This window comes from Acomys russatus, chromosome 30 (genome assembly GCF_903995435.1).
Source record: "Acomys russatus chromosome 30, mAcoRus1.1, whole genome shotgun sequence".
In the NCBI taxonomy this organism is placed as follows: domain Eukaryota; kingdom Metazoa; phylum Chordata; class Mammalia; order Rodentia; family Muridae; genus Acomys; species Acomys russatus.
The window spans coordinates 9022148-9036124 of record NC_067166.1 but is presented as its reverse complement, the minus strand read 5'-3'; the positions used below and the strand labels follow the sequence as shown (position 1 = coordinate 9036124).

Sequence of the window (13977 nt, the reverse complement as noted above, 5' to 3'; positions counted from 1 at the left end):
TTCAAAATGTATCCTGCTATTTAACTCATCTTCTTTCTATATTATCTCATCCATCGCCTTGTCCAAGCAGCCCTACCCACCATGGCTGCAGGCGTCTTCTCTGCTTGTGTATCTACTTCCTGTCCCACTCCTGCTCTCACACTTCCTAGCAGCGTTCCCTCTCCACCTGTTGCTTTCCAATTGTCTCTGCTTTCTATATTGTCCACTCCTCACCAACCTGTTTTTGCTTCCTTGTTTTGTTTTGCTATGTTTTATGTACCTTTAATCTTTCCACGATATCATACTTTATTGTTATTACTTGCACCCTCCACAATGTCTGACACATTAGAGGACATATCGTAGGACATATAGCAGATGTTGAGTCAAAATGTCTTCTATCAATTAGCCCCAAGTCTCTCCTGAAATTCTATCACTCTCACTGTGGCATTTTCCTCTTCAGAGATGTTTTGTGCTTGAAATGGTCATGATATTTGTACCATGCATGTCATCTCACTAAGTGTTACTTCTCCAGGCTGTGTTAAGTAGGTACAGGTTACAATACTCATTCTCCTGAGATGAGATTGACCTTTAAAAAGTTTTTTTAAACCAGAATAGCTAAAACACAATCCTATATAATAAAAGATCTTCTGGAGGAATCTCCATCCTGGATCTCAAGCTGTAGTATAGAACAACAGAACTAAAAACACCATGGTGCTGGCATAGAAATGGGCTGATTGATAAATGGAATAGAATGGAAGACCCAAAAATAAACCTTATATCTATGGGCATCTGATTTTTGACAAAGAAGCCAAATCCATACAATGGAAAAAAAGATAGCATCTTCAATAAATGGCACTTGTCTAACTGGATGTCTACATGTAGAAAAATGCAAATAGATCCACATTTATCACCATGCAAAAAACTAAGGTCCAAGTGGATTGAAGACCTCAACCTAAAACCAGAGCCACTAAATGTGCTAGAAGAAAAAGTGGGGAAGAGCCTTGAACTCATTGGCACAGGAGACAACTTCCTGAACAGAAAACCAACAGCTGAGGCTCTAAGATGAACAATTAACAAGTGGGACCTCATAAAACTTAAAAGCTTCTGTAAGGCAAAGGACACTGTCAACAGAACAAAAAAACAGCCTAGAGACTGGGAGAAATTCTTCACCAACCCTACATCTGACAAAGGGCTAATATCCAAAATATATAAAGAACTCAAGAAATTAAACACCACCAAGCCAAATATCCCAGTTAAAAAACGGGGTACAGAGCTAAACAGATAATTCTCAACAGAGGAATATCGAATGACTCAGAAACACTTAAAATGCTCAACATCCCTAGTCATCAGGGAACTGCAAATCAAAAAAACTCTGAGCTTCCATCTTATACCTGTTTGAATGGCTTAGCTCAAAATTTCAAGTGACAGCACCTGCTGGAGAGGATGTGGAGAAAGGGGAACACTTCTCCACTGCTGGTGGAAGTGCAAACTTGTACAACCACTTTGGAAATCAATCTGGCACTATCTGAGGAAATTAGGAATAATCCTACCTCAAGACCCAACCATACCACTCTTGGGAGTATACCCGGAAGAGGCCCTACCATATAACAAGGACATTTGCTCAACTATGTTCATAGCAGCCATATTCATAATAGCCAGAATCTGGAAACAAACTTGATGTCTGTCAACCGAAGAATGGATAAAGAAACTCTCGTACATTTACACAATGGAATACTACTCCGCTATAAAAAATAAGGAAATGTTGAAATTTATAGGCAAATGTATGGAACTAGAAACAATCATCCTGAGTGAGGTAACCCAGACCAAGAAAGACATGCATGGTGTATACTCACTCATAAGCAGATATTAGCCACTTATTACAGGATAACCACATTATAATACAGAGATGGATGCACCAACCAAAGTCCATGTATGATGTGGACCAAGACTCTCTGTTCAGAAGTAGTAGATAGGGTCCCACAAAAGGGAAGTGAGGACTATTTCTGATATAGACTCTGGCCTTCCAATGTTGATCACTCCCCCAACCCCATCAGGGTGGCTGTGCCAGGCCACAGAGGAAAAGGGCACAGGTAGTACAGATGAGACTTGATAGGCTGAGGTCAGATGTTAGGGAAGGAGGGCTCCCTTTTTTGTGGACTGGGGTGGGAGGGAAAGGGAGTGAGTGATGGAGGGAGGATGGGATCAGGAGATGATAAGGGAGGGGTCCACATTCAGGATATAAAGAATTCAAACTGCAGAATAATCAGGTAATTTATATTGCTAATCTTAATACAGCGGAATAGCTCTGAGACTGGCTGACACATGAATGTCTATACATAGACAATGTGTTTTGTTGGTCACAGAGTCCTGGAGGCTTATTATTAGATGCCATTTTCATACAGCATGAATTAAGATTTGCAGATGCCTTTCTTCTGCTCCTACAAAGAGCAGAGAACCAGCCTTAATTGTTCTGTGCATCACACACACCTCATACTTTTATAATTTTAGGACTGTATAGTGCTTGTGAGAAATTACATGTTTTCAGAACCAGACACTAATGCTTGGTCAGACCTGACAGGATTCATCCCTCTCAGCATGCTGGACACTGACATCCTGCATCCTTGATGTTCCAGCACCAAGCACTTCCATTGCTGTTCCTCATCAGAACAGGACAGCTCCCAGGACAGCTCCGAAGAAAGCTTTGGATCCCAATTGGTTTAATATTTCAGACTGTCTCATGCAGGACTTATATTAAGCCTGGAATTTTTCAACACTTAGTAACTAGACCACAATTGCTATTCCTGGTTTGTTTAACCACTTTCCCCAATTTTATTTTGTCCCCTACAAAGGTATTATTTACCCCAAATCAGCCAAGAAACCTTAAGAGAATGATGCCTGATTTCCCTGAAGGGGGACTGGGTAGGTTTTTGGTTGTTCTCTTGGGCTACAGATGATTATTTTCAGTTGGAGTTGGTTATAAGTTAGTATTGGTCTTATTCAGAGAGGAGAATAAGGTTGGACTCAGGGACATCTCCCTTTTCCTTTGTCTTTCTTTCGTGGATATGGAGATAGGGGTTGAAAAGAAAGAAGGGGGAATATAGAAATATACAGGGAAGATAAGACAAAAAGTAGATTATTGAATCTACTTCTCAACTTTAGGCCTTAATATTGTTACTCACAAATAAGGTTAGTTTTAATTCATTGGTATAGATTTTTGTATATTGATGTAAAATAAGTTTAATTTTGTACATTGGCATAGAATTCAAATTTAAGATTACTAGTCTTCACATACATTATAGATATTTCTACTCTGATATGAGGTACTGTACCCATACAACTCAATTATAATACACGGTTTACTTCCAATACTTTGAAAATGCTATAATAGGTGGTTTAGGATAGTTAATGCAAGCTGATTGTTACTTGATAAAATCATGCTCATGTCAATTACTAGTCTATTTTTATCACAAGAATATACATCCTAGGCTTAACAGATAGATATGATTCTATAGATAAATAAATTGAATAGTTAGATAAGGTACTCAAAAACCTCAGAGACCTATAGAATCTGGAATTTAAAGATGTTTCTATTATTTTAAAGATTCTTTGACAATAAGACTGCTTATCTCCCAGTAACACCCAGCCTACATCAAAGAAGATAATGCGCATCAATTGAACCTCCTTGTGGAGATGGCTTTAATTAAATATGGCAAGCCAGCCACGCGGCAAAATGTCTTCATTTCTGCCACAGAATTCTGCCTTAAAAAGGGCAAGCTTGGATGCAGGCCGAGTCTAAGGCCAATCTGCCTACACAGGGTAGGCAAGTCCTCAATAATTCCTGCCTCACAAATATGTCTGTCAGATATACTGGGCCACAAGGCTGAAGACTATATGCCAGTATAATAGAGAGTCTTGGGTGACTGTTCAAGCAGTAAACTGTCTCTGTCATTACCCCCCCCCCCACACACCTGCCCCTCATTTTGGAAGCTGCTAACCTGCATTTCTGGTTCACTCAAGTAATTAATTTTGTTCCTTCTCAAGTCTCTGATGGGGCTGAAGACCAGATAGTTTAGTTTTACCATTAACCTTAGTTGTTTGGGGTTAAGATGTTCTTAGGTCTAGATAAATGTTTTAAGTTGACAGAGATGAGATATGATAGATATTGAGCCTCATTCAGAATTTTAGAATCACCAGGATAGGAAAGATATTTTCTACAAGATTGCCAAATACGATTAGCCAAACACCATGAATGTAACATTTATATAATCCCTGATTGTTTAGTGGTTTTCTTGCAGTACGGAATTTTTTTATTTATGTGTAATGATATAAAAATGTATGTGCCAAAAAATAAAATAAAACATCTAAAATAAAAGTTTTTTTAACAGCACTATGGCTCACCATTGATGTTCTGAAGCCCAGAATCTAAAACATATTATTTTTTTGTTGTTACTGTACTTAACAGGAACTCAAGAAAAATAGTGGTCACTATAAAGTACTCAACTCAATGCAAAATTATGTGTGTACATTAAAACAAAACAAAATGAAGAAACAGGGAAGGCAGACCTGTGATTCTCATGAAATAGGAATTAGAATTTTTCTTGAGCTAAGACCAAAGTTCTTGTTATCACTTTCATTTCTAGTTGTGCCTGAACTCAACAATTGCCACAGGAAACAAGAGGAAATGCACTCATGGCTTACAGAAGGCCTGCTATTTTTCAAGGTCTCTTGACGAACTTCACACACACACACACACACACACCTGCGACTCCGATCAGTGTGACAATTACCAAGCTTTCTTTGTTTTTAACTTGTGTCTTACCAAGCTGTTCTCCTAAATGCTGGCCTCTCTCTGTTGAGATCACCCGCTCGTCTTCCATGTCACATTTGTTTCCAACCAGGACAACCTGGGCATTATCCCAAGAGTATGTTTTGATCTGCGTTGACCTAAAAGAAAAATAACAGGTACAAAAATGATCAGAGGGAAATAGAAAAGAAAAAATAAACAAGGAAGAATTCCCAGAGAGCACAATGGTGGTAAAAATGAAGCCCAGAGGCTTGACCTTTAGAATTAATTATTTCTGTGCAGTTGCCCTTTTTAGATTCTTACAAGAAACTGATAGAATCAAAAATCAAAGTGCAGCTCAGTGGCAGAGGATGTGAGTTGAGAGTACATGCTAAGCTTTGTATTTGACCCCAGCACTGGAGAAAGCCAGTCAAGGCAACAGGTGTTGTACCAAGACCTATACTGTGTCTGAGAAGACCAGCACCACCACACCCCTTCCTCCTGGAACTACATCTGTTATGCAATAGTTGTAAGGGTAAGCTGGCGAGGCTCTTCCTAGTTTTAGCAGTAAACGTTCTGTGTCTCCAGAACCTTCTAAGCTCCAGACGCACTGAGATGGTTGGTTTCTCCATCTGAGGACAGCTGCCTCACTGACGGAGACACTCACACGGGAAAATAAAGACATCACTTTCCTTGATCACACACAAAAATAGAACATAGGCAAGTAGGGCTTTGAGAAGCAAAGGAAATGGCAACTAAAACAAGAATCATAAAATGGTTGTAGTTACACCTTACAGTTAAAAGAAACATGCCCCACTCATACAGAACAACAATATAGTGGGCTGGCATTTTTCACTTGCTTTGAACAGACTTATAGGATTCAGATCAGGCCCCAGCAGCCATCACGGTACAAACAACCCTTGGTTCTGAAGCTTAGATAATAATTGTGGTAGTTGCTCTTTGCTTATACCCCATTCATTTACCACGTAAACTAACGTAAGGAAAAAAAAAACTGCTGTACTTGTTCACAGGGGAAGACAGTGAGGTACAGAGAGGTTAAATCATTTGTCTTAGATCAGACAGAGGGAGAGCTGGGAAGCCTACCCAAGCAGCATGTTTCTCAATCCTGGGACTGCATAGTTTCCTGCTACTCACTAAAAGTTTGACAAGTTTCTAGTGTGCTACCATTCAGAGCTGAAGCGTGGAGGAGATGAAGCCGTGGTCTTCAGTTTTCTTAGTTTCTACTGTGTCAGAGTAGCAGGATGGGTTCTGTGGGAATATTGGCCGCCAGCAGGTGGCCGCCAGAGGAATACTAGAATCCTGAGAAGCTAAACAAATGATTACACTTTGAAAGGATGGATTTGTGAAGTGCCAGAAGAGCTCAGGTGGTTTTGCTGACAATTGTCAAATCCTTCAGGGCTATTGAATAGAAAACAGAGATGAGCTGTTCTCAACTGGAGGAGAGAAGAGAGGACAAAGCTCTCAGTGGCAACGAGGGAGTGGTGAGGAGTGGTGAGTCAGGTTTCTTCCTCCTGGGAAGAAAGGCAGAGGCAGATAAGGTTCTATTTAAGAATTCTTCTGGTCGGAGCCCAAGTTTTCAAGTGAGATTGACACAATTTTGATTCCACCTGGATCCTGCAGAGGCATAGTATAGTTTATCAGAAAAATCTGGGGAAATGACCATTCTAATTGTAACGAGTTAAAAGTATATTCACACAATGATGTTCACATGTGCCCACTCTTGTTTGAATACGAATGCTTCCCCGCCCACACACACACCATAGGCTCAATTTTGTGAATGCTTAGTCACCAAGGAGTGGTAATGTTTGAGATTAGGATAGGAGGTGTGGCCTGTTGAAGGAAGAGTGTCACTGGGAATGGGCTTTAAGGTTTCAAAAGCTTGTACCAGGCCCAGCCCCCCCTCTCTCTGCCTGGGCATAATGATGCAGCTCTTAGCTACTGCTCTAGAATGATGTTTGTCACCATTTCTGCATTATGATGATAATGGACTAAACCTCTGAAGCTGTAAGCAAGTTCTCAGTTAAATATGTACTGTGCTGGTCATGGTTTCTTTTCACAGCAATAGAAGAGTGACAAAGACATCCAATGAAAATAAAGGTACAATCTCTGAATTCTATGCTTTTTTTTCTTCACCATGTTATGTACAGAAAACATGAAAATTGACAAACTCATCATGGATGCATGTCATAACTCAGGTACTAATGTTATAGTTCAGGCCAGAAAGAGCACTGTGCATATAGGGCCAAATAGGAGTCATTTATTTAAGCTGGTGTTCAAGGGCAGGCTGCTGTCACAAAGTGACAGTGAAGATCAGACATGTGGCCTTCTTAAAGAAAAGTACAGTTAAAAAGCAAAATCACAATGACGTAATTGCCAGGTATAGGCAGGGGATGCTGGTAATATTTGCTTTGGTTATACCTTCAGCAGACATATTGGTTATCCATCTGGTCAGGATCATGGAGAGTCTTAGATGTGTTGCCAAGAAAGATGTGGCTTTGCAGGGGATTATGGGCTGACAGTGCCTTAGCAGACAGGAAATGGAATGAGGGGAAGGTCAGGACAAGATGGCACACCCTCAGTCACCTCACTAATTAATGTATTTTTGCCAAGAAAGTTCACATTTTCTTTCAGAAGACCTAAAATCTGACCAATTTTCTTTTGTTATGGTTTTTGTTTTTTAAGATTTCTCTCTCGGTTTTTATATGTCTTGTAAACCAACTGTGAGCCAATGCTTGGAAAGGCTCTAGCTTGGGTCTTCCCCTTCAGGGGGCACTGTCTAACTCCGAGTGTCTAGTTAGAAATCCGACACTGAAGGGGTGATTAGGAGCTTGTGGCTCATAGGAGTGGCACAGTCTGTTGGGGAGGATTGGGAGCCAGGATGGTTGATGATACAGCTTGAGTTTGTTGAGAACTAGGGCCTTCCTGGAGAAGTGTAGCAGGTCCTCTGCCCTGAGCAAACTTATGCCACAGTGTGAACTGTGTGATCTGGGCTTCGCCCCTGGGCCTTGGGCAAGCCTATACCAGAGTGTGAACTGTGTACTGAGCTTCACCCTTGGGCCTTGGGCATGCCTATGCCAGAATGTGAACTGTGTGACCTGAGCTTCACCCCTGGGCCTTGGGCATGCCTATGCCACAGTGTGAACTGTGTGAACTGAGCTTCACTCCTGGGCCCTGGGCATGCCTATGCTGGAGTGTGAACTGTGTACTGAGCTTCACCCCTGGGCCTTGGGCATGCCTATGCTGGAGTGTGAACTGTGTGAACTGAGTTGAGACTGGGATCCTGACCAGGGCATGGAGCCACTGAACTCAGTTCCCACTGCTGATCTTCACCCAGCCGAGAGAATGCTTATTTCTATGATGAAACACAGTCGAGTACCTTCCTTTTGCTCCTGTGTATCCTGCAAGATCACAGGACACTACTTTAGAGTACCCATTTATATAGTTCCGACATTTGTTATTTTGTTTTGTGCTTGGCCTATGAAGGTGGAATCCCTTTTCTCAGTGGGGTTCTCGCTCCACCTGATCTGGTAAGCACAGACCTTGTAAGGAGTGTCACATAGCTCTCAAGGAAGAATTCAGGCCTGACCCTTTCCTGATAAGGAACTTGCTCAGCCTTCACAGGGAATTCCTGGAGGTACCCCACCCTATGCTGAGGAGATCCTAGCCACCAGCAAATGACCTTCAATCATACTTCGAAGTTATTCCCTCACCTATGGGATAATTAAGTACTGTTTCTCCTTCCTGTGATAGGACTCCATGTTACTGCATGTAAGTGAGGTAACACTGTACCACTGCATGTAGATTAAGTATCCTGCCACCCTTAGCCCCAGTGGATCAGACACATTCACCCTCAACTACCTTCCCTGCTGCTCAAGGTTTATAAATAAAGGCTGGCTGGCTTGCTGGGGCGCGGCTCATGCTCTCTTGCTCACCATTCCTCTACCATGACCAAGGGGAATTCATTTATTATGGGGTACACCACCTCTGGATGCCTGGTGGTCAGGCAGCAATGGCGAACTGTCTTTGCAGCTGCTGGGGTCTGGTCCACCACTGCCGCTAGCTCAGTGCTGACCTCGGGTGAAGCACTACCAGACCTGCCTGCCAGTGGGTTGCCAACGTCTGTCTGCTTCCTCTGCTGTGCCTAGCACAGCAGCTCAAACAAGGGGCTGTGACTCTCGGTGTCACTACGGGCTTGTGGAGCTCCTGAGTCTCCACTGCCGTCTGAGACCTGTAGTTTCAATCTAAGAGAGCAAAACTGTAACGCTCCATAGAAAACTCATTTTCCACCTCTCCCCATGCCTAGTGCCCAGGTGACAGGCCTCACCCTGAGCGCTACAGCAATCTCTGAATGAGAAACTGGACCTTGGAACTTTTGATCTTGAGGTCCACCCATTCTTGTCTGGAAGCAAGCAGCACCTGGACCGATTGACTGGACATGGGAGCCAGGCCACCTGCCGTATGGTGAAGGACAGTGTGCTTAAAAGAAGACCATAAATGTCCTCTGGTTATCAGAACTATCCTCCTTCCTATTGGTTGTTTTGTAATTAATATTTGAATTTTTATGTGCTCTACAGCATTAAAAAGTTATCTGGAATGAATATTTTCTATAATTATTCTATAATTACAAAGAATAACTAGCTTTAAAACTTAGGGAGCCTACTGATGCTTTTTAAAATGAAATAAGAATTGTGACCTGTGGCATTTATACCAAGGAGAGCAAACGTTTGATAAGCCAGCAGAATTGGGTGACTGTGCCTGTGATCAGGGTTGCCAGTGGCCCATGCTTGCCTTTGGCTTCTCTTGCCCTCGCTTTCTATCACCAGTGTGTAAGGAGGCAGCTTTGGGTGAGGCCACAAGTGATTAGAACAGTGTCTGCTTCTTAAATCCCACTCAATGCATCCGTTTTCATCCCTATAATTTAAATGATAATTAGAGTTTTTCATTAAAGAAGCTCAAGTTTTATTTCTTGTTCCTGCAAGCTGAGGTCCTGTGTGAGCTCTTTTTCTCGGGTGTATTTCTGAGGTTGGAACTGAGGGCCGCGTACACAAGAAGCACACACGCTATCTCAGGTGTGTTTCTGTATTTGGAATTGAGAGCCCTGTACACAGGAAGCACACACTTTACCATGGAGCCAGACCTACATTTTTGTTCAATATAGCCTCATCTTGTGTGGTATTTAAACGCATTTGCATTTTGGCTACTTGATGCATCTTGTAAAATTTCTTATTTGTGGAACGAATTTCTAATCATTGAAGAATTTCATGATTTCTTTGTTGGGAAGACACACATTTAAGGAGAATAGCTGTCACCAAATAATAACCATGTGAAAAGATGATTTATTCCTGAATCACTGCAAAAGTTCCCGGAGGATTTACTGTTGACCTCAGCAAGATTAATGGAATCAGAAGCTATATGCTAGTCTCCATGGTGACTCTTCCAAGTTCACTTAACTTAGACCTTACCAGCACCGGAGGAAACTACTACAGCAACCACTATTAGCTGCCACTTAGCAAAAACAGAACAAAAGCACTTCAAACCATCCTTCAACACTATGTGACACTGGTTGGGACACACTTCCTTCTTTCCTGGTTTTACCAAGATGAAAAGAGAACTTCTAGAAAGCGGGCAAGGTGTACAAGGAAAGCAAGTAGTTATAACTTTTCGCACACGAGTGAAGTCTGTGTGGAGTAAAATAACTCACACATGAAGACCTGTAAATTCCCACAGTACTGATCTTTCGGTCCTGTTCTGTGGATGTCAGTGATATCTTGTGCACTGATTATCTTCTCATAAACAATCACCGGCTCTCGCTAATTGTGCTGGGTTGGAAAAGTCTACAATAGGTGTCCTGTGACTGACAGCACACACTAACAGTTGCTTCTTCGCGTCCGATTAGGGCTCTGAGCTGGAAAACTAAGGGAACAGAGAGAACGTGGTTCTGCTATTCCTTGGTAAGTAGAATGCAGACAGATCTTACTGGCATCCCTTCCTCGATTTAGGGGAGCTAGTGCATCCATTTCTCTTACCTTTTTCAGCATTCAGAAGGCTTAGCTTATCAGTGTCATTGAGAGTGTCTAGTCTGCAAGGAAACGCCCTCACCACAAGGGGAAGATAATTCCTATTTTGGTCTCTTTTCATTCAACTTAACCACCTATTTATTTATTTATTTATCTATCTATCTATCTATTTATTTATTTATTTTAGAGAGCCTCTGAACCCCATTCCAACTCAGAACAATTAAATCAGATCATTAGGCTTGCAAGATGGTTCAAGCTCGATGGTGTGAGAACTCACACGCAAAGAAGAGGACGGACCCTTGCATCATAGTGTGTGCGCACACACACACACACACACACACACACACACACCACATAAATGCACACACTTGAAAAATGTAGTACTAAAATAAATAATTTAGAACCTACAATGACTTCACCAGACATGCTGAAAACCATCCCTCCAGGTTGCTCTTCTAAGTTAAGTCAACTCAGACCTTCCCAGCACCAGATGAAACCACCAGACCAATCACTATTTAGATGCCATGAAGCCGGGGGTGGTAGCACACATCTGCTATCCCAGCACTCAGTGAGGCGGAGGCAGGCAGATCTCTGTGAGTTTGAGGCCAGCCTGGTGCAGGACAGCCACGCCTACACAGAGACGCCCTGTTTCAAAACCAAAAACAAAAGCAAAACAAACAAACAAACAACAACAACCAAAAGAACCAACAAAAGAATAGATGCCATGATATGTGCAATAAAAACAGAATATTTGTGAAATGATTTTTACTACCTGCACTTTCCTGTTTGTAAGTGATTTATTTATTTTAAACATAACTGCATTTACAGGTGGTCCACATAGACGTGCATTAAATAAAGAAGCTTTACAGTTGAGAGAGTCTTCATAAGGAAACAGAAATATGGACATAATACAATATTGTTGATGTACGTGATAAATGTGAATTAATGGCTTATGAAGCGGAGACGCTAAGCTTCCTGCATCTACAGTCACATTTAGGAGGAAGATGTCAAAGAAAAATTAAAGTATTGAATTATTGACTCCCAATACTGAAATCGCCTAGTATTATTTAATGAAATGGCTTTACATGGTAAAATTGGTATGTTGGCCTAAAAATCCAATAGATAAAAGGTGAAGTAGCCATTGTTAAAAGTCTCGTCCTTAGCTGTAGTCTCTACCCTTAGGTTCTATGATGGCACAGTAATGGATTGAATACTGTTCTCACTTCTTCCTCCCTTGTAGGTAGACTATGTTTCTTGTCCAGATGACAGCAGAAGTGGACAAGTGAGTCTCTTTGGCCGATGCTGCTTATCCATTTTGTGCCACTGTTGACAAGAGGCAAGAGGCATGGTTGGATTCCATTTGTGTGTTCTTCTAAAAAATTAATTTATTATTTTATGTGTATGGATTTTTTTTCCTGCATGCATGTGGTATACAAGCCTGGTAGTCCTGGAGGCCTGAAGAGGGTTATAGAGCCTTCCAGAACTGGAGTTATAGTTATGAGCTACTACGTGGATGCTAGGAATCAAGCCCGGGACGTCTGAAAAGTAGTCAGTGCTCATAAGCACTGAGCCATCTGTCCAGCCCACATTAGCATGTTCATCCTGGAAACAGCCCACCCTCCCTCTTCCACTTCCAGTATGAGAAGTACAAGCAAGCCACTGAGCTCAGATGTCAACAACTCTTCACCCAGGCTAGACAAGGTCAGTGTCGCAGTTTGAATATGGAATGTGCCTCACAGGCTCATGGTTTAGTGGCGTGGTTGCCACCTGATGAACTTTGGGGAAGTGACAGGATCCGTTGAGCTCTGATGTAATCAATAGATCGATCCCTTCAAGGGTTTGTAATGTGATTTCATTTTGGGGGAGTGTTGAAAAGTAGAAGGTGGGACCCTGTTGAAGAAAGTAAGTCACTGGTGTGTGCCTTTGAAGTTCTTAAGTTGTTTCAAAATCTTCCTCATATTCCATTCACCCTCTTTAGTTCCTGGCCAAGAGGAGGTGAGTGATGCCCTCTGCCATGTGCTCCTGCTGTGTTGGGCTCATGATCAGGGGAACCATGAAACCATGAGAGAAAAATGAACCCACCTTCCCCGTAAGTTACACACATCATGCATTGTGTCACGGCAGAGAGCCCTCTGACCAGTGTTACACACGTCATGCATTGTGTCACAGCAGTAAGCACTCTGACCAGTGTTACACACATCAGGCACTGTGTCACAGTGGTGAGCACTCTGACCAGTGTTACACACATCAGGCGCTGTGTCATGGCAGAGAGCATTCTGACCAGTGTTACAGCATCAGGCATTGTGTCACAGCAGTGAGCACTCTGATTAGTATTACATGCATCAGGCGCTGTGTTACGGCAGAGAGCATTCTGACCAGTGTTACATGCATCAGGCATTGTGTCACGGCGGTAAGCACTCTGACTAGTGTTACACACATCAGGCACTGTGTCACGGCGGTAAGCACTCTGACCAGTGTTACACATATCAGGCACTGTGTCACGGCGGTAAGCACTCTGACCAGTGTTATACACATCAGGCATTGTATCACGGCGGAGAGCATTCTGACTAGTGTGTCTACCTCTGTGACCTCGCGTGCCTTTCTAGCTCTACGTCCTCCTCTCTTCCTTATTCCCAGCTCATGTTAGGAGCACATGAATATATTTTAGGTTCCCCACATGTGCCCCATTTTTCAGCAACTGAGGACTGAGACCACTCTGGGAAGTTTCAGGTTTGCCATGCTTAAAATCAATGAAAGACCAAGCGCCCATTTAGGAGGAAGTGTGGGCCACAAGCGCAGCATTAGCTGCAGGCTATTTTGTAGCAGATGTTGTGGATACTCTGTCCCTCTCCCCCAGGACTCATTGCTTCTGTGCTTGCTGGCTGACTTCCCCTGCCAGTATTTGCTTCTCCTTACTTTACTGCTCTCTATAAAGCAATGTAAGGGTATTTTGCCCAGCAGGGAAGGCCAAAAATAACAAGGAAATAACACACCCAGGAGCAGACCTCAGCCAAAGACTTGATAGGACTTGCTGTGTAATACCCAAGCGCCCTTTCTCCCCAGCTTGCTACTGGTCTGATCCCCAAATTTGTAAACGGGAAGAGCTCTAGGCACCCATAACACCAGCTGGCTTGAAAACACCATTTGGGCCCCATCCCTCTCACAGCTCTCTTCCCC

The 13977-nt window shown here is 42.5% G+C and overlaps 1 protein-coding gene across 2 annotated transcripts in view; it reads right to left on the bottom strand.

Annotated features, from left to right (window-relative positions):
* Rab3c (RAB3C, member RAS oncogene family) overlaps positions 1-13977 on the bottom strand; it is a 205596-nt gene that overhangs the window by 17075 nt on the left and 174544 nt on the right. For both annotated transcript variants that reach the window (XM_051172565.1, XM_051172564.1), the window contains exon 4: positions 4799-4923. In XM_051172565.1, the coding sequence (XP_051028522.1) occupies positions 4799-4923 (125 nt within the window). The remainder of the gene's footprint in view (positions 1-4798; positions 4924-13977) is intronic.